Source organism: Chelonia mydas, chromosome 2, assembly GCF_015237465.2.
Source record: "Chelonia mydas isolate rCheMyd1 chromosome 2, rCheMyd1.pri.v2, whole genome shotgun sequence".
Taxonomy (NCBI): domain Eukaryota; kingdom Metazoa; phylum Chordata; order Testudines; family Cheloniidae; genus Chelonia; species Chelonia mydas.
In genome coordinates this window covers 2,613,232-2,635,194 of record NC_057850.1, presented here as the reverse complement: position 1 = coordinate 2,635,194, position 21,963 = coordinate 2,613,232, and the positions used below count along the sequence as shown (strand labels likewise).

Here is a 21,963-nt window from a genome sequence, read left to right as displayed (position 1 = left end):
AAGAGCCCTGGGAGAGGGCCGGGGCGGGGAGCCTTAGGCTGGGCTGATTGGGAGGCAGGCTCAGCTGTGCCCACGCCCCAAACAGACTCCGCTGGCCCTATAAAGGGGCTGCTGGGCTGAAGCTCAGGAGACTCTCCCTGAGGGGGAGGGACCTGGCTGCAGGGACCTAAGCAGAGTACCTAGACTGGAGCAGGGCTGGGGAAGGGCCTGAGGAGCTGGGGAGCTCCAGCCAGGAAAGCCCCAGGCTGTGGCCTAGTATTAGGCCCACAGGTACTGGGGTTGCAGGGGACAGCCCAAGGTTAGACAGAGGCAGCAGGTCCAAACCCAACCTTGCCTGTGATGAGTGGCTTACGCTGCAGTCTGTCCCTGGGCGCGGGGGCTAGCTGGTGACTGGCAGGAGCCTACGACTGAGGCGAGGTAGAGATAGGGGGTAGGGGTTCCCCGGGGAGGGGAGACCCTGCAAGTGAGGGGTTACTGCCAGGGGGCAGCACCCTGGCGTACAAGGGGCACCGGTCTGGGAGGGACACGGGGGCCCGGCATAAGCAGGACGTCGGCCTGCAGAGGGCACTTCAAAGCTGGAAGTAGAGCTAATTCCCAGGACACCAGCAGGTGGTGCCCCCGGGGTGAGTCCCGCACGCTTACAGTGCTGAAAATGAGAGAAGCCACCGGCTGCCTATCTATACATAAAGCTAACAGTCAGTCCAGCTCCACAGGTGTTAGCAATGATGAGAAAGTATCCAAAGCGCAGACAGAGCTGAAGAGACCAGCTCAGAGCAATAGGGGCTTCAAAATTTGTTACTATAACTTGATTTTAATCTTCTTTTAAATTATAAAAACCTACCAAAGCCAGAATCCTCAGTAACTCCCCCTATAGACTATGCTCTGCAAATCCTAATCACAGCATTAAGCACTTGGGCCAGTGTTTGCAAACGCACAGTGCTTAAAGCTGGACACCAAAATGAAAATGGCTGAATTTTCAGAGGTGCTGGGGACTTCGAATGGCAGGTGCTCAGCACCTCTGAAAGTTAAGCCACTTATTGCTAGTGTTCTATCCACTAGGCAGTGTGACCTAGCAGAGTGCGCACTGGACCAGGACTCTGGAGACCTGGGTTCTTCACCCTGCTTTGCCACTGGCTTGCTACTTCGGCAAGCCAAAGCCTTTCTCTGTGCCTCAGTTTCCCCATCTGTAAATTGGGGATAATAATAACGATACAAGATTCCTCCTTTCTAAAGTGCTTTGAGATCTAGTGATGAAAAGTGCTAGGTAAGAGCTAGGTATCATTATTATTAAGGTGCTTAAATATATATTTCAGAAGCCTAACTTTAGGCCCCATTTGAAAATATGGGCCATTGATATTATGGTGTTAAGCAACCTAGAAATACTACAAGCCAGTTCGCAAGTAATCTGGTAAATAAGTTTTGAGCCCATGGCTCAAGAAGTCCCTGGGGTTTCCCTTGACACCAGTCATACCCCCATTCCACGACGTGTGACTCGTAGTCCCAGTACTCGCGGGGTCTCTGAGTGTTCACATCCGCATAGACCCTTGCTCGACTTGGCACTGGGCCCGACATGCTTCCACAGACAGAGGGTCAGCACCTCAATCACCCTAAAAAATATAAATACAAACCAATTGGAATGAGAATCAAACTCACCAGCATAAGAAAAGAGGAGGATAAGCATGCATGAACAGGAAGGGGGTCTATGGAAAAAGGACACCACACAGAACTGGCAGTGGCTTGTATTTCCAGGCCAGAGGCTAGACACGTACCCATCTGCCAGTGGCACTGTGCTCTACTTCTGCTCCAGCACCGGGAAGAACCGGCCTCTCACCCCTCTGAAACATCACCCGCTCAGGTCAGCAGCACTGCAGCATGTGTGCAGGAGAACGAAGGAAGCCCACACTCCCACTGCTGGCCAGATTCTGGCCTCCTCCTGGTGACAAGACCTCGGGTGTGCAGAACTGACAGCCCTTTTGGCCTCTGGCAGCACACACGCTCCCTCCCCCCTGTCCCAAGCACACTCACTATCCACCCAGGGGGCCAATTAAGTTAACAGCACAAACCTCCCTCCACGGGTCTCCAGTTTCAAGAGCTCCACAGCAATTAAGAACAAGCGCCACCAAATCCTCACTGAACCAGTTAGCTGCCGTCTGGAAAGCTGCTTCCCCAAAGGAGAAAGCTTTTTCTAGGCTCTTCCTTTTTCTGGCTGTCAGTACCGAACCAGGATATAGACCACCAGCAGAGGCAACACTCAGATCTGTCTCAAGCCTGGAGGGTTTACGTCAGGGCAGCTCCCAAACCACCCAACCCAGAGCACTACTGGCAAGGGCCACATCTTCTGGGCCTAAAGTACAGCAGGTCACAGCTATCCATCCTGTCTGTCAGGAGGACAGCCTGCAGAGACGAACCCCACACAATGCTCCATTACGGCCACAGCAACCCAATGACGTACTGCCCGACCAATTCTCATATCTCCTCACTCTGATTAGCTTGAGTGATCCTCCACCAAGGAGCCTACCTTCCTGCTCAGGCATCATATGGTAACTGGTCCCTTCTCCGGGCAGGAAGAAGGGCAAGAATGGCCTCAGGGCAGGTAACCACACCCTTTCCTCAGGGTCAGGGCGAGCAGTTCCTTGACTCTCCCCAGGCCTGCTGAGCCAGGTCACATCTGGTTTAACTATATCCTCCGTACACTGCGCCTGTGTGCTGAACATCCAGCACGACCAGGAATAATGAAGGTGTCCACTGGCCCAAGACCCAGGAACAAGGGGCTTCAGGGAAACACAGTAACCACCATGACCCTGAAAGGGGCAGAACCATAGCTCTGGGCAATTAGTAGGGACGACAGGTAATATTCTTTCCGAACTCACAAATGGACTCAGAGAGTCACCAGAATCTAACAGAGTGGGGTACCCAAACTTTGCCATACTAGGGACTCCACTGGCAAGTTGCCAGGAGCTCACAGCCCCTACTGAAATTGCATAAAATGGAAACGTCTATAAACAGGGATACAGTGACCAAGGAAACTACAGTTCCCAGCACCCAAAAGATGAAGAGTGAACTCTGCATGATGAGACCTGCAGTCTCTCATCCTGCCAAGCAAAGTGGATAAAAATCAATGATTTTTTTTTTAATCTGACTTTTTAATTTTAATTGGATTTTTTTGATAAAATGCTTTTTGAGGAAAAAACCTATCTAAAGATAGTTTTAATTAAGATACATTATAGCTCAAAGATATTTCATCATGGAATAGGGATTATAAATTCTAATTGTGTAGTATGAGACAATATATTCATGTAATGTTTAAGAAAAGTTTTGTAAATGAGTTCCAATAGTTCATGGATTAGGGACCCAATCTTATGCGGTTCCAGGGGCTTCTGTATAGATTATTTAGCGTAAATCTTTCTATCTACCCAATGGGACGCAGTGCTCAGTCAAGAAGATACCATCAGAGATGCTTAGTTTTGCAGTTCTCAAACTGTGGATTTGTGTCTCCAGAGATAACATGCTTGTTAACAGCAAAAATGTCTTAAAATAAATAAATAAATAAAATATAGAGGTAGGATGGATTTGATTTAAATCAAATTTATTTAAATCAGGATTTAAATCACTAGTTTAGGAAGACTATTTAATCATGGATTTCTACATAAAAGTGCATTCTTGTTGATTATACCCTTAATACATATCCTCCACAACTCAGAGATAGATGTAGGTTTCATTTTTAGAAGGTACACACTTTTAAAATGATTTATTTTGAAAACTTTTCAGATTAGTTTTACAGCTATATCAGAAAATGAATGATTGTTTGGTTATTTCATTTACCAAAGGTAATTGAAGCGGATATTTATGAAGTCACTGGGAGGTGAACTATCTCCAATTCAACAGGCTAATCATTAATATTTGGAGGATTTTCTTGCCGTGCAGTATTAGGAGGAGAACATCACCAGACAGACATTTACATTATTTTATTTAACTAAAACTACAATGTTATGTATTCTGGATTTTTTTCTTCACCAGCAAAAACAAATATTTTAACAAAACAAGCATATGAATTTTTGAAATTAGTTAAACATTCAAGTTTTTTAAAATCAGGTTTGTTTTCGTTAAAACTGTTTTTAACTAAAATAGTTCAATGAAATATTTTTTAAAAAAAATTAACTCAACTATGTCAGCCAGGTTAACATGAGAAACTTAAAATACTGGCTTCGGCAGCTGACTCAGTCGTCTTCACCTTCATTTTCCTGTTTGTTCATAATCTGGAAAAGAAAACCAAGCTTTCCTGCTTCTTCAGGTCCCAAAAGACTTCTCAATGTGGAATGAGTTAGTCCAAAGGAAGAAAAATATTCTTTTTACACTGGCAGAAGAAGCTACTGCTGGTAAAAGTGAGATGATCACTTCAACAGTCTCTGAATCCAAGTGCTTAAGTCACGTCCACCAGTTCCCTGCTGTGACTTTCTTTAAAACATCAGCAGCAAACATATATTTATTGAATGGTTCACCATTAGCTCTGAAGTTTATTATAGTGGTATTATGAAGGGATGATTGCTGGATGTCCATGTCATCGCCAACTCTTCTTCTTCTCTCTTCTAAATAATTTCTTCTCATCTTGGATACATTTGCAGCATTGTCTGTGACCAAGCTGCGTAGTAGACATTTGAATTTTTTTCACAGTTTGTTTTAGCTTTTAGGCTACTTCTTGTAAGTATTCTGCTGTGTGAGCATTTCCTGATGGATCAATTGTTTCTGTAAGGAAGACATTCCCTTCTTCTGTTTTCACACAAGTACATACAACAGGATCATTGTGGACATTGCTCCACACATCAAGACTCAGGTTAACAATTTCACCGTCTAGGTCTTTTGCACACTGCTCACTTTCTTTCATACACTTTATCCAGCAATTTGCGTGCGACATCTGCTCTGTTGTGTGGACTGTATCCTGGTCTTAATGACTGAACCATGTTAATGAAGTGTGGGTTCTCAATGATACGGAAAGGAGAGTTTGTTACATAAACAAATTGGGCAATTTTTTCATTAATTACCTCTTTTTGTAATCTGCTGGTTCTTATCACTAACTTTATCTATGGTTGTTTCTGGACGATGGAGGTTTTTTTTTTTCTTTTTGCTACAGGTGCTATCCTGTAGCTGTGTGACATGCACGATGCGACTGGAACACTGTCGTTGGCAGAGAACTCTGAAACTATAGAAAATGATGGTGATCTTGAAGGTGGAGAGTCTTCAGAATCCTGTATGTTGAGGATGGATTCTCCTAAACAAAATAAGTCAATGCAGTTATTTAATTGTTTAATTATTTACCATACTGCTCATTTAGTGTTACTCATTGCATTCGCTGACACTCAGCACTACTGTAAAGGTGAAACTGTAAAAGGAAGATCTGCCTATTTCAGCTCTTCATTTTTTATCACAACTGCATCTAAATGACAGTACCATAGAGTAACAACTGTATTTTTTGCTCAAATATGAGAATTCAAGAATAGTCCAGAAGAAAGACAGGCAGTCCTAAAGAAAGAAGTATGAAATAAAAAAGTTTACCAACCTGAAGATCCTGCATGTTCAGACATGTTCCTTTCATCATCTTCAATGCAGCTTCCTCCTGAGAAGAAACACTTCTCCTGAAACTTCTCCTGATGTTTCATTCGGGCGACCAGGCCTTGCATTTCTTTGTTGCACTGTTTGCATTTTGCACGCATGCCTGTCTTATCCACAGGTAGAGGAACTTCATTCAAATATTCCCAAACTGGGTCTCTTTTACAGCCTGATGCCATTATAGGTTTTCCCTTCTAGTGAGAGAATGGTCTGGTAGATCTCAAATCAATGAAGGCTACACTCAGAAAGACCTCGACACTTCTGAAATATGCTGCTCAAAACAGTTTCAATTTTGTTTCTACTGCCTGTCCCTCCCTTCTCATATTTATCTCAGGACTTTTTCTCCTTCTCCAGATCTATTCCGCCCCCAACAATCTTCTATTCATTGTACTTTTTGAAACTTTGCACTTTTAGAGAGATGTAAGGGATTGACTCTGTGTACACAAATTTTCAGAGGGACAATAGGGTTGAGGCCTGTTATTTCTCACCTCTATATATTATTTATTTATTTAAAAACATTTTTGCTGTTAACAAGCATGTTATCTCTAGAGACACAAATCCACAGTTTGAGAACTGCAAAACTAAGCATCTCTGATGGTATCTTCTCGACTAAGCATTGAATCCCATTGGGTAGATAGAAAGATTATCCTAAATAATCTATACAGAAGCCCCTGGAACCGCATAAGATTGGGTCCCTAATCCATGAACTATTGGAACTCATTTACAAAACTTTTCTTAAACATTACATGAATATATTGTCTCATACTACACAATCAGAATTTATAATCCCTATTCCATGATGAGATATCTTTGAACTATAATGTATCTTAATTAAAACTATCTTTAGATAGGTTTTTTCCCTCAAAAAGCATTTTATCAAAAAAATCTGATATAAATAAAAAAAATCTGATTTTAAATTTTTTTTTTAATTGTTGATTTTTATCCACCCTGATAAAAAATATTCAGAACACCAACATTAGAAGACCAAATGCCATAGCCCACATATGTTTGTTATTTTAGTTTAAAAATCCACCACACATTTGAGCCTCGAAGTTGAAATTGGGAGTGAATTTCATTGTCGGGGAGCTTGGTTAGCAACCAGCTGCTGCCAGAATTTTTAAGTTAAACTTGGATAAACCAAAAGGCCTGTCAAACCTGATCTTAATGGAGGGGTTGGAAACCCAGGATGTGTGACATTAGAAGTTCCCCTGGAGAGGGCCATGTCTGTTGGGGCCTTTAAAAGTAAGTAATAACATAGCTAAAATTAATAAGAGGAGATTTCTTTTCAAGCTGTTAGTTTAAAAAAAAATTAATAACTGGGATGGGGTGTTGGGATTTCTTGTTTATTTCACTAGACTCGCGTGTGAAGCCTAAAGCACTTGACAACATGCTGCAGGAATTGAGCCTACTTGGCTAGAGGCTGGAGCATACAGAAACACAGGCATTGTTATATTGGATCAGACCAGGGAAACATCTTGTTCAGTATTCTGTCTCTCCCAGTGGCCGGTACCAGATGCTTCAGAGGAAGGTGGACAGTTATGGAATAACCTGCCCCTTGGGGTAGTTTTGTCCTAACCCCAGGTAGTAAGTGGTTAGCTTATTCCCTGAAGGAGGATTTATGTCCCTCCTCTATTTTTTTCCTCCCTGTCTGTTGTAATTGTAGTTGTTCTCCATAGTAACGTCTAAGCTCGTGGTTTTCAGCTTTTCCCATACCTTGAGTCCATTACAATAGAAACCAATATTGGAACCCCCTTCCAGTCTAGCCAAGAGTGGTCACAACCCCAGGTTTAATCCTGCTAGGCTCTTGGCCTCAGAGATATTTTGTGACCGTGAGTTCTACAGGTTTATCATGTGTATTCCCTTTTATCAGTTTGCTGTCTTTCAGTTTCATTGACTATGGGCCTGTTTTTGTATTATTTGAGAGAGTAAATAGGAGTACCCAATTTACCTTCTCTACACTATTTGTTATTTTATACACCTTTGTCATTTCCTCTCTAACGTCAACAGTCTCAGTCTCCCCTGTCCATCCTGGCCTCTCACTGATTCTGCTATGTCCTTTCTGAGATGTGATGAACAGAACTGAACACAGTATCCTAGCGGAGGAGGCCTCACTGGTTTATTGAATGGCAGGATGATCTCAGTATTTCCCATCTGATTCTTTGTAGAGCCTAACATTTTTTATACTCTCCCCCCAGAAATATCTTTTTCGTGAGTAGTTACGGATGCGAACTAATAAGATTTTTCCATGTCTTATTTTGAATCTCCTTAATTGGCTCTTTGTAAAGATGAAAGGCAATATGATCTAGTGCAGGGGTGGGCAAACTTTTTGGCTCGAGGGCCACATCTGGGTATGGAAATTGTATGGCGGGCCATGAATGCTCACGAAATTGGGGGTTGGGGTGCAGGGGGGGCAAGGGCTCCGGCTGGCGGTGCAGGCTCTGGGGTGGGGCTGGGGATAAGGGGTTGTGGGTGCAGGAGGGTGCTTCAAGCTGGGACTGAGGGGTTCGGAGGGCAGGAGGGGGATCAGAGCTGGGCCAGGGGCACGGGAGGGGGTCAGGGGTGCAGGCTCTGGGGGGCGCTTACCTCAAGCAGTTCCCAGAAGCAGCGGCATGTCCCCACTCTGGCTCCTACACAGAGGCATGGCCAGGTGGCTCTGTGTGCTGCCCCATCCACAGGCGCCACCCCCTGCAGCTCCCATTGGCCAATGGGAGCTGCGGGGGCGGTGCTTGGGGTGGGGACAGGATGCAGAGCCCCATGGCTGCCCTTATGCGTAGGAGCTGGAGGAGGGACATGCCGCTGCTTCCGGGATCCGCGTGGACTCCCGACCCCGCCCCTCAGTGGGATCTCGAGGGCTGGATTAAAACGTCTGGAGGGCCAGATTTGGCCCCTGGGCCGGGGTTTGCCCACCCCTGGTCTAGTGGTCTGAGCATATCATGGAGACCCAGAAACTCTGATTCTAGTAATCCCAGCTCTGCTCCTGTCTCACTCTGTGATCCTGGACAAGTTGCTTTACCTTTGTGTGCCTCGGTTTCCCAAACGGGGTAATACCTAATAACTACTTCATGTGCGGCTTGTGAGGTTTACTTAGTGTTTGCCCAGGGTACTGCAAATGGAAAAGCATTATGTAAATGCTGTGTGTTTGTGCTTTCTGTCACCTTTGGGTGGACAGACGCCTTTGAGATGTGCCATGGAATTTCTTGTAGTTGATTTGACGATTGGATTTCCTAGAGGAATAGAGCCCAGGATTTTGTGTGTTAAAGAATATATTTTTCTAAAACATAATCTGTGTTGGCTGTGAAGTTTTTGCTAGTTTCCTGTTGGGCTGGGAGATCAGGACAGTTGTTAGAAGCCTACCAACACAGCAGTTGGGTTCAGAATAAGGAAACATAAATGTCAAGGGCTGACAGATACATGTCCAATCAGAGGTGGGACAGGCCATCCTGCCTTGTCCTCCTTCAATGAGTATGTATATGGTTTCTGTAGCCTATGAGTGTTCTGCAGTGCTAAGCACTTGGACAATAGTGTCTCTTTGAGCCCTTCTCCAGCTGTGTATGTACAAGCTCCTAGTAGGAATGGCTCCATGGAACATACGTGGCCTAATATGACTTACAGAGTGACTCGTTATTGTCATTGTCTTCGTCTTCAGTACAGAAGCTTGGCACCAGGGTGGACTTGGTTTAATCATGGATTTCTACATAAAAGTGCATTCTTATTGGTTGTTATAACCTTAATACATATTCTTCACAACTTGGAGATAGATGTACGTTTCATTTTTAGAAGGTCCACACATTTTTATTTTGAAAACTTTTCAGACTAGTTTTACAGCTATATCAGAAAAAGATTGTTTGGTTATTTCATTTACCAAAGGTAATTGAGGCAGACAGTTATGAAGTCATTGGGAGGTGAACTATCTCCAATTCAACAGGCTAATCATTAATATTTGGAGGATTTTCTTGCCGTGCAGTATTAGGAGGAGAACATCACCAGACAGACATTTAAATTATTTTATTTAACTAAAACTACAATGTTATGTATTCTGGATTTTTTTCTTCACCAGCAAAAACATAATATTTTAACAAAACAAGTATATGAATTTTTGAATTTAGTTAAACATTCAAGTTTGTTAAAATCAGATTTGTTTTTGTTAAAATTGTTTTTAACTAAAATAGTTCAATGAAATATTTTTTAAAAAAATTAACTCGACTATGTCAGCCAGGTCAACATAAGAAACTTAAAATATTGGCTTCGGCAGCTGACTCAGTCATCTTCACCTTCATTTTCCTGTCTGTTCATAATCTGGAAAAGAAAACCAAGCTTTCCTGCTTCTTCAGGTCCAAACAGCTTCTCAATGTGGAATGAATTAGTCCAAAGGAAGAAAATATTCTTTCTACACCGGCAGAAGAAGCTACTGCTGGCAAAAGTGAGATGATCACTTCAACAGTCTCTGAATCCTAGTGCTTAAGGGACGTCCACCAGTTCCCTGCTGTGACTTTCTTTAAAACATCATCAGCAAACATATATTTATTGAATGGTTCACCATTAGCTTTGAAGTTTATTATAATTGGCATTATGGAGGGATGATTGCTGAATGTCCATGTCATCGCCAACTCCTCTTCTTTAGCAGTTAAGATTTCACCCTGGTACCCAGTATTGAGACTATTTGCAAGAAAGTGAGCTGGAGATGGTGCTTGTCCCATCTGTTTTTTTAATGCTTGTAATTTAACTCTGTCATTGCATATTTCTCTATTTTAAGATCTTGCTCGGTTCCTTCCAGATTTCAACAGCATCAGCAATAAAACAGCGATTTCCCTGCATTTTGTTCAAGGCTACGGAAACAGGCTTCAGGGTGCTCAGCACGTGTTCAACGTTTCTCTTAAGCCCAATGTTGAGAACTTTGGCTGTGTATAATGATGCAGCCTCTGGCAGGACACTACTGAGAGTATCAATTCAGGACAGATTGCTTAGAGCAGGGCAGTCACAGCCCAAGGCTGGGGTTTCTTCACTATTCAGACACACGAAACCAGCCAAACAGAGAGAACTTCGGTCTTACCCCACATACAAGTCATACACGCAATTGCCGGAGACACTCCCGTTTTCCAGTACCAGTGCCACTCCTTGTAGGGATGAATGGTTATGAAAACCAATACCTCAGTAAAAGAAAATCCCCCGATCCCAAAGGACCAAGGCCCAGACCCAAGTCAATATACCAGTCAGATCTTACCCACAAATCATGCTGTTCCCAATCCTTTAGAATCTAAAATCTAAAGGTTTATTCATAAAAAGAAAGAAATATAGATGAGAACTAAATTTGGTGAAATGGAATCAATGACATACAGTAATGGCAAAGTTCTTGGTTCAGGCTTGTAGCCGTGATGGAATAAACTGCAGGTTCAAATCAAGACTCTGGAGTACATCCACCGCTGGGATGGGTCATTCAGTCCTTTGTTCAGAGCTTCAGTGTAGCAAAGTTCCTCCAGAGGTAAGAAGCGGGATTGAAGACAAAATGGAGGGGTTTCCAGGGCCTTTTATATCATAGAATCATAGAATATCAGGGTTGGAAGGGACCCCAGAAGGTCATCTAGTCCAACCCCCTGCTCAAAGCAGGACCAAGTCCCAGTTAAATCATCCCAGCCAGGGCTTTGTCAAGCCTGACCTTATCCTCTGCCATATCCTCTGCCATGTGGAAGAAAACCCCTTTGTTCTTCCTTTGGAAAATCACAGCAGCAAGGTGGAGTTTGGAGTCACATGGGCAAGTCACATGTCCATGCAAGACTCAGTTCTTTACAGGTAGAGCAACCATTGCTCACAAGCTACCTTGAACGTTCCCAGGAAGGCTCCTCAGATGTGGATTGGAGTCTCCCAAAGTCCATTGCCATTTAAGTGTTTCTTGACTGGGCACTTAATCTGAAGACTCCCTTCTCAATAAACTGGCCAAATGCTTCACTGGTGCTACTGAGAACAAACACATTGAGATACAAGTACATAGCCAATATTCATAACTTCAAATACAAAAATGATACACACATACATAAGAACATAAAATGGCCAAACTGGGTCAGACCAAAGGTCCATGGAGCCCAGTATCCTGTCTACCGACAGTAGCCAATGCCAGGTGCCCCAGAGGGAGTGAACCTAACAGGTAATGATCAAGTGATCTCTCTCCTGCCATCCATCTCCACCCTCTGACAAACAGAGGCTAGGGACACCATTCCTTGCCCATCCTGGCTAACAGCCATTAATGGACTTAACCTCCACAAATTTATCCAGTTCTTTTTTAAACCCTGTTATAGTCCTAACCTTCAAAACCTCCTCAGGCAAGGAGTTCCACAGGTTGACTGTGCGCTGAGTGAAGAAGAACTTCCTTGTATTTCTTTTAAAGCTGCTGCCCATTAATTTCATTTGGTGGCCCCTAGTTCTTATATTATGGGAGCAAGTAAATAACTTTTCCCTATTCACTTTCTCCATACCACTCATGATTTTATAGACCTCAGTCATATCCCCCCTTCGTCTCCTCTTTTCCAAGCTGAAAAGTCCTAGCCTCTTTAATCTCTCCTCATATGGGACCCATTCCAAACCCCTCATCATTTTAGTTGCCCTTCTCTGAACCTTTTCTAATGCCAGTATATCTTTTTTGAGATGAGGGGACCACATCTGTACGCAGTATTCAACATGTGGGTATACCATGGATTTATATAAGGGCAATAAGATATTCTTCATCTTATTCTCTGTCCCTTTTTTAATGATTCCTAACATCCCGTTTGCTTTTTTGACTGCGACTGCACACTGCGTGGATGTCTTCAGAGAACTATCCACGATGACTCCAAGATCTTTCTCCTGATTAGTTGTAGCTAAATTAGCCCTCATCATATTGTATGTATAGTTGGGGTTATTTTTTCTAACGTGCATTACTTTACATTTATCCACTTTAAATTTCATTTGCCATTTTGTTGCCTAATCACTTAATTTTGTGAGATCTTTTTGAAGTTCTTCACAGTCTGCTTTGGTCTTCACTATCTTGAGCAGTTTAGTATCATCTGCAAACTTTGCCACCTCACCGTTTATCCCTTTCTCCAGATCACTTATGAATAAGTTGAATAGGATTGGTCCTCGGACTGACCCTTGGGGAACACCACTAGTTACCCCTCTCCATTCTGAAAATTTACCATTTATTCCTACCCTTTGTTCCCTGTCTTTTAACCAGTTCTCAGTCCATGAAAGGATCTTCTCTCTTACCCCATGACAACTTAATTTACATAAGAGCCTTTGGTGAGGGACCTTCTCAAAGGCTTTCTGGAAACCTAAGTACACTATGTCCACTGGATCCCTCTTGTCCACATGTTTGTTGACCCCATCAAAGAACTCTAATAGATTAGTAAGACATGATTTCCCTTTGCAGAAACCATGCTGACTTTTGCGCAACAATTTATGTTCTTCTATGCGTCTGACAATTTTATTCTTTACTGTTGTTTCAACTAATTTGCCCGGTACTGATGTTAGACTTACCCGTCTGTCATTGCTGGGATCACCTCTAGAGCCCTTCTTAAATATTGGCGTTACATTAGCTATCTTCCAGTCATTGGGTACAGTAGCTGATTTAAAGGACAGGTTACAAACCACAGTTAATAGTTCCACAATTTCACATTTGAGTTCTTTCAGAACTCGTGGGTGAATGCCATCTGGTCCCGGTGACTTGTTACTGTTAAATTTCTCAATTAATTCCAAAACATCATCTAGTGACACTTCAATCTGTGACAATTCCTCAGATTTGTCACCTACAAAAGACGGCTCACGTTTGGGAATCTCCCTAACATCCTCAGCCATGAAGAATCATAGAATCAAGACTGAAGCAAAGAATTCATTTAGTTTCTCTGCGATGACTTTATCGTCTTTAAGTGCTCCTTTTGTATCTCGATCTTCTAGGGGCCCCACTGGTTGTTTAGCAGGCTTCTGCTTCTGATGTACTTAAAAAACATTTTGTTGTTACCTTTTGAGTTTTTGGCTAGCTGTTCTTCAAACTCCTTTTTGGCTTTTCTTATTACAATTTTACATTTAATTTGGCAGTGTTTATGCTTCTTTCTATTTACCTCACTAGGATTTGACTTCCACTTTTTAAAAGATGCCTTTTTATCTCTCACTGCTTCTTTTACATGGTTGTTAAGCCACGGTGGCTCTTTTTTAGTTCTTTTACTCTGTTTTTTAATTTGGGGTATTCATTTAAGTTGAGCCTCTATTATGGTGTCTTTGAAAAGTGTCCATGCAGCTTGCAGGGATTTCACTCTAATCACTGTACCTTTTAATTTCTGTTTAACTAACCTCCACATTTTTGCGTAGCTCCCCTTTCTGAAATTAAAGGCCACAGTGTCGGGCTGTTGGGGTGTTCTTCCCACCACAGGAATGTTAAATGTTATTATATTATGGACACTATTTCCAAGCAGTCCTGTTATAGTTACCTCTTGGACCAGATCCTGCGCTCCACTCAGGACTAGATCAAGAGTTGCCTCTCCCCTTGTGGGTTCCTGTACCAGCTGCTCCAAGAAGCAGACATTTAAAGTATCGAGACATTTTGTCTCTGCATTTCATCCTGAGGTGACATGTACCCAGTCCATATGGGGATAATTGAAATCTCCCACTATTATTGAGTTCTTTATTTTGATAGCCTCTCTAATCTCCCTTAGCATTTCATTGTCACTATCATTGTCCTGGTCAGGTGGTCGATAATAGATCCCTACTGTTATATTCTTAGTAGAGCATAGAATAACTATCCGTAGAGATTCTATGGAACATGTGGATTCATTGAAGATTTTTATTTCTGGTGGGACCCAACTGCGAGTGCCAGTTCAGGTCAAATTGCTTCAAGCAGGGCAGTTACAGCCTAAGGCTGGAGTTTCTGTGCACACCAAGGCAAACCAAACCAGCCAGACAGAGGACTTTGGTTTTACCCTATTGGTTAACCACAAGTCACACAAGCAATTCCCTTAGACACTCCAGTTTCCCAGTATCCCCACCAGTGCCACTCATTATGGGGACAAATGGTTGTGAAAACCAATACCTCAGTAAAAGAAAAAAGGTTCTCCTGATCCCAAAGGACCAAGCCCCAGACCCAGGTCAATATACAAATCAGATCTTACCCACAAGTCATGCTGTTACCAATCCTTTAGAATCTGAAATCTAAAGGTTTATTCATAAAAGGAACAAGATATAGATGAGAGCTAGAATGGGTTCAATGGAATCAATGACATCCAGTAATGGCCAAGTTCTTGGTTCAGGCTTGCAGCAGTGATAGAATAAACTGCAGGTTCAAATCAAGTCTCTGGAGAACATCCCCAGCTGGGGTGGGTCCTTCAGTCCTTGGTTCAAAGCTTCAGTGTAGCAAAGTCCCTCCAGAGGTAAGAAGCAGGATTGAAGACCAGATGGAGGAGCTGCAGCAGCTTTTTATATTCTCTTGCCATGTGGTCTGTCTTTCTTTGTCCCAAAGACAAGCTGTCCATCCCATGGCCTGGAAAAACCTCAGAGTTCTGTCCATAGGCAGGTCCCTGCCTACCTGGCTGAGTCCCAAGGGGTGTCTGCCTTCTCTCAATGGGTCAGTTGTATAGCGGATGGTCCTTAATGGGCCATCCAGCAGGCGAGGCAGAGCTGACCCCAACTTGTCTGGGGAATCACCCAGAAGCATAGCATAAGTTTGAAATACAGACAGTATAGAGCCAATATTCATAACTTCAACTATAAAAATGATACACATAGACAGATAGCATAATCCTAACCAGCAAACCATAACCTTGTCTGAGACACCTCATTTGACCCCCTTTATACAAGATTTGGTGCCACTACAGGACCTTGGATGCAACCATGATCTATATGGTCCCAGTTCAAGTCAATAATGTCACAAAAGGCTACTGTTGTTGAAATTGTAAAATACTTCTGTAACAACCACTTGGCAGCAGCTGCTCCGAAAAAAGCAGGAGGAACCACGCTTACTCTCGCACAAGCCGTGCGATGGAACTCAGTCGTGGACTGTTTTGAGCACTAGATCAAGAACTGGCCTAAACCGATGACAGTTTGTGAACAAAATTGTGAAAAAATAGATGGCCCTGTCACAGCCAAAGTTCTGAACATTGGGCTTAAGAGAAACACTGAACACATGCTGAGCACCCTGAAGCCTGTTTCCGGGGCCTTGAACAAAATGCAGGGAAATCGCTGTTTTATTGCTGACGCTGTTGAAATCCGGAAGGAACCGAGCGAGATCTTAAAATAGAGAAATATGCAATGACAGGGTTAAATTACAAGCATTAAAAAAACAGATGGGACAAGCACCATCTCCAGCTCATTTTCTTCCAAATATTCTCAATACTCGGTACCAGTGTCAAATCTTAACTGCTGAAGAAAAGGCGTTGGCGACGACATGGACATCCAGCAATCACCCCTCCATAATGCCACTATAATAAACTTCAAAGCTAAGGGTGAACCATTCAAGAAATATATGTTTGCTGATGATGTTTTAAAGAAAGTCACAGCAGGGAACTGGTGGACGTCACTTAAGCACTTGGATTCAGAGACTGTTGAAGTGATCATCTCACTTTTATCAGCAGTAGCTTCTTCTGCTGGTGTAAAAAGAATATTTTTCTTCCTTTGGACTAATTCATTCCAAATTGAAAAGTCGTTTGGGACCTGAAGAAGCAGGAAAGCTTGGTTTTCTTTTCCAGATTATGAACAGACAGGAAAATGAAGGTGACTGAGTTAGCTGCCGAAGCCAATATTTTAAGTTTCTTATGTTGACCTGGCTGACATAGTCGGTTTAATTTTTGCGTTTTTTTTAAATATTTAACTATTTTACTTAAAAACTATTTTAACAAAAACGTGAATGTTTAACTAAATTCAAAAATTCATATACTTGTTTTGTTAAAATATTATATCTTTGCTGTTGAAGAAAAAAATCCAGAATACATAACATTGTTGTTTTAGTTAAATAAAACAATTTAAATGTCTGTCTGGTGATGTTCTTCTCCTAATACAGCATGGTAAAAAAATCCTCCAAATATTAATGATTAACCTGTTGAATTGGAGATAGTTCACCTTTCAGTGACTTCATAAATATCTGCCTCAATTACCTTTGGTAAATGAAATAACCAAACAATCATTCATTTTCTGATATAGCTGTAAAACTAATCTGAAAAGTTTTCAAAATAAATCACTTTAAAAATGTATAGTGTGTACCTTCTAAAAGTGAAACCGACATCTATCTCTGAGTTGTTAAGAATATGGTTATAACAACCAACAAGAAAGCACTTTTACGTAGAAATCCATGATTAAATTGAGTCTTCCCGACTAGTGATTCAAATCATGATTTAAATCAAATTCACCCTGTTTTTGCTAGTATCCTCCAATACCCCTTCCTCACTGCAGAAATGTCCAGAGTTTTATCTGAAAAGTGCCAATGTGGAGGGATCCCAGACCCTCTGCTGGCCACCAATTCAACCACCATCTGCTGGAGTCTGGCCAAAATACCAGCCTCTTCAACCACCCTGGACCTTCCTCTCTGAAAGGGCCCTCACCCGCAGCGCACTGACAGCAGAAACCCCTTCTCCTCTCACCTGGATGGCCCAATCAGCAACAGTCCCTGGAAACATGACACTCTGCTTCCCTTCCCAGAAGATCTGCACCAGTGTCACAAGCAGGAATTTATGATGCATATTTGTTTCCAAGGTAAGCGATATCAGACCCAGAAGGCTCAAGCTTGATGGAGGAAAATCCCTTACTCTAGGGGCAGCCAAAATCTGGCCAAGGGCAGCCCTCCTGTTTAACCAAGATGTGGCCTGTGGAGAGTAGAGGTGCTACAAGCAATCCTCCATCTGGATTCTAATGTCCTGGCCTTGTTCTGTACTGGTCTCCAGGAGCTACACTTCCATATGAAAGACAAAGGCAGCTGCAATCTGCTCCATTTTATAGAAATTCAGTGCAGCCCTTGGACTCCTCTAGTAGTTAACAAATGCACCTCAGCCGCCCAAAGTTTGGACACCACCCCTCTGTCTTATTCACATGCATTCAACAGCACCCAGCCTGAGCTGCCCTCTGCAATAAATCACCTCCCTCTGGACTGCTACCCAGAGATCAGGAGGGAGAGAACTCTCACTGCCTCCTTCGATTCCAACTCCACTTGTGCAGACAGACATTAGCAGAAGCACTTGCTTTTCATGCACAAGGGAGTGTTTCAGCACTAAACCACGTCTGGCTGAACAAGGCCTCAGGACTACACTGGTAGGCAGAGCCGCTCCCCCCCCACATCCCCACCGTCTTATCCCCACAATACCCACCCGCCTCCAACTGGCTACTCCAAACCCTGGGGAGGAAGCACTTCAATGCCCAATCTGACCCACTGCCATTCTGTGCAGAGATCAACATATCACTGGCCTCAGCATCTGACAAACGAGAGGCACAGCACACAACTGGGCAGGTCTGAGTATTTCCATACACGTTCTGTCCTGCACTCCTACAGCATTACACTGCCCCAGCCTCCACGGCTTTACACACAAGTGGGTCCAGAGGGTGCAGAGGGTGGGAGCAGAAAGCTGCAGTGATGTCTCTAGTCCCCTCACTTTCCATGTGCAAAGTGGCCACGCCAGCCTCCTTCAAGCCCGCCCCTGAGCGAATCCTTCCTGATCTCCACGACAGGACTGGATCTGCACCTGAACCCCGGTTCTCTAGATCTTTTGTGCAGTTATCCTGCAAACTCTTCAGGGCCAGGACCACACCTCCTGAGTGTTGTAAAGCGCAACGTGCCTTTAATGGCACTATGTAAATATGCAACAACCACAACTCTGAGTGCAGATAAATAGGGTGATAATGCACAAACCATCCTCAGAGACACAGAAGGAGAGTGGGAGAGATTCCTGTCCCAATCCTCAGCACCAGGCAGCGAACCACAGTGATTCTAGCAGTGTGGTATCATAGAATCATAGAATCATCATAGAATATCAGGGTTGGAAGGGACCTCAGGAGGTCATCTAGTCCAACCCCCTACCCAAAGCAGGACCAATCCCCAATTAAATCATCCCAGCCAGGGCTTTGTCAAGTCTGACCTTAAAAATATCTAAGGAAGGAGATTCCACCACCTCCCTAGGAAACCCATTCCAGTGTTTCACCACCCTCCTAGTGAAAAAGTTTTTCCTAATATCCAACCTAAACCTCCCCCTCTGCAACTTGAGACCATTACTCCTCGTTCTGTCATCTGCTACCACTGAGAACAGTCTAGAGCCATCCTCTTTGGAACCCCCTTTCAGGTAGTTGAAAGCAGCTATCAAATCCCCCCTCATTCTTCTCTTCCGCAGACTAAACAATCCCAGTTCCCTCAGCCTCTCCTCATAAGTCATGTGTTCCAGTCCCCTAATCATTTTTGTTGCCCTCCGCTGGACGTTTTCCAATTTTTCCACATCCTTCTTGTAGTGTGGGGCCCAAAACTGGACACAGTACTCCAGATGAGGCCTCACCAGTGTCGAATAGAGGGGAACGATCACGTCCCTCGATCTGCTGGCAATGACCCTACGTATACATCCCAACAAGGGCACACTGTTGACTCCTATCCAGCTTCTCGTCCACTGTAACCTCTAGGTCCTTTTCTGCAGAACTGCTGCCAAGCCATTTGGTCCCTAGTCTGTAGCAGTGCATTGGATTCTTCCATCCTAAGTGCAGGACTCTGCACTTGTCCTTGTTGAACCTCATCCGATTTCTTTTGGCCCAATCCTCTAATTTGTCTAGGTCCCTCTGTATCCTATCCCTACCCTCCAGCGTATCTACCTCTCCTCCCAGTTTAGTGTCATCTGCAAACTTGCTGAGGGTGCAATTCACACCATCCTCCAGATCATTTATGAAGATATTGAACAAAACCGGCCCCAGGACCGACCCTTGGGGCTCTCCGCTTGATACCGGCTGCCAACTAGACACGGAGCCATTGATCACTACCCGTTGAGCCCGACAATCTAGCCAGCTTTCTATCCACCTTACAGTCCATTCATCCAGCCCATACTTCCTTAACTTGCTGACAAGAATACTGTGGGAGACCGTGTCAAAAGCTTTGCTAAAGTCAAGGAACAACACATCCACTGCTTTCCCTTCATCCACAGAGCCAGTTATCTCGTCATAGAAGGCAATTAGATTAGTCAGGCATGACTTGCCCTTGGTGAATCCATGCTGACTGTTCCTGATCACTTTCCTCTCCTCGAAGTGCTTCAGAATTGGTAGAGTGGGTGCAGTCAGAAACCAAGAGGACTGCAATGGGCCTCAGTGCCCTACCCTGAGCCATCACCCAAGGAGGCAGGAAGCTGCTTATTAACTGCTCCACGTGTCGCTTCAAAGCCTGGACTCTGAACAGAAAAAACGCAGTTTGCTTAGTTCAAAGGAGAGTAGCTAAGAAGCAGGAATGAAAAGCCTGCCCTCAGCACTCGCTTATCTCTGCTTTCCCATTCAGCAAGCACCAGGCTGGAGCAGCAGAGCTCTGCCAGCCAGACCCACCCCAGCCCTGGTTAGGCTCCATCCAGAAGCAGGGGGTGGGGAAGGATTTCCTAAGAGATGAGGGAGGAGCATTTTCCAACAAATCATAGAATCATAGAATATCAGGGTTGGAAGGGACCCCAGAAGGTCATCTAGTCCAACCCCCTGCTCAAAGCAGGACCAAGTCCCAGTTAAATCATCCCAGCCAGGGCTTTGTCAAGCCTGACCTTAAAAACCTCTAAGGAAGGAGATTCTACCACCTCCCTAGGTAACGCATTCCAGTGTTTCACCACCCTCTTAGTGAAAAAGTTTTTCCTAATATCCAATCTAAACCTCCCCCATTGCAACTTGAGACCATTACTCCTCGTTCTGTCATCTGCTACCATTGAGAACAGTCTAGAGCCATCCTCTTTGGAACCCCCTTTCAGGTAGTTGAAAGCAGCTATCAAATCCCCCCTCATTCTTCTCTTCTGCAGACTAAACAATCCCAGTTCCCTCAGCCTCTCCTCATAAGTCATGTGCTCTAGACCCCTAATCATTTTTGTTGCCCTTCGCTGGACTCTTTCCAATTTATCCACATCCTTCTTGTAGTGTGGGGCCCAAAACTGGACACAGTACTCCAGATGAGGCCTCACCAGTGTCGAATAGAGGGGAACGATCACGTCCCTCGATCTGCTCGCTATGCCCCTACTTATACATCCCAAAATGCCATTGGCCTTCTTGGCAACAAGGGCACACTGCTGACTCATATCCAGCTTCTCGTCCACTGTCACCCCTAGGTCCTTTTCCGCAGAACTGCTGCCTAGCCATTCGGTCCCTAGTCTGTAGCGGTGCATTGGATTCTTCCATCCTAAGTGCAGGACCCTGCACTTATCCTTATTGAACCTCATCAGATTTCTTTTGGCCCAATCCTCCAATTTGTCTAGGTCCTTCTGTATCCTATCCCTCCCCTCCAGCGTATCTACCACTCCTCCCAGTTTAGTATCATCTGCAAATTTGCTGAGAGTGCAATCCACACCATCCTCCAGATCATTTATGAAGATATTGAACAAAACGGGCCCCAGGACCGACCCCTGGGGCACTCCACTTGACACCGGCTGCCAACTAGACATGGAGCCATTGATCACTACCCGTTGTGCCCGACAATCTAGCCAGCTTTCTACCCACCTTATAGTGCATTCATCCAGCCCATACGTCCTTAACTTGCTGACAAGAATGCTGTGGGAGACCGTGTCAAAAGCTTTGCTAAAGTCAAGAAACAATACATCCACTGCTTTCCCTTCATCCACAGAACCAGTAATATCATCATAAAAGGCGATTAGATTAGTCAGGCATGACCTTCCCTTGGTGAATCCATGCTGACTGTTCCTGATCACTTTCCTCTCCTCTAAGTGCTTCAGGATTGATTCTTTGAGGACCTGCTCCATGATTTTTCCAGGGACTGAGGTGAGGCTGACTGGCCTGTAGTTCCCAGGATCCTCCTTCTTCCCTTTTTTAAAGATGGGCACTACATTAGCCTTTTTCCAGTCATCCGGGACTTCCCCCGTTCTCCACGAGTTTTCAAAGATAATGGCCAAGGGCTCTGCAATCACAGCCGCCAATTCCTTCAGCACTCTCGGATGCAATTCGTCCGGCCCCATGGACTTGTGCACGTCCAGCTTTTCTAAATAGTCCCTAACCACCTCTATCTCTACAGAGGGCTGGCCATCTCTTCCCCATTTGCCTGTAGCCTGAGGGCACTCTTCCCAGAGCCCAGCTCTCTGCAACCACCTCCGAATTAACTGCATGGTGGGACCCAGGAGGACTTCCGCCCCTAACTTCTGTGTAGCAAAAAGACCGACAGGGGCAAACTCAATTCAGCTGCCCTTCTCTGAGGAA

The 21,963-nt window shown here is 44.1% G+C and overlaps 1 protein-coding gene across 3 annotated transcripts in view; it reads right to left on the bottom strand.

The window, feature by feature from the left end:
- The window catches only part of LOC102931790 (casein kinase II subunit alpha), a 60,204-nt gene that overhangs the window by 20,105 nt on the left and 18,136 nt on the right, over nt 1-21,963 (bottom strand). For all 3 annotated transcript variants that reach the window (XM_037891808.2, XM_037891810.2, XM_037891809.2), the window contains one exon: nt 1,472-1,607. In XM_037891808.2, the coding sequence (XP_037747736.1) occupies nt 1,472-1,572 (101 nt within the window). In that variant the 5' untranslated portion in view covers nt 1,573-1,607. The remainder of the gene's footprint in view (nt 1-1,471; nt 1,608-21,963) is intronic.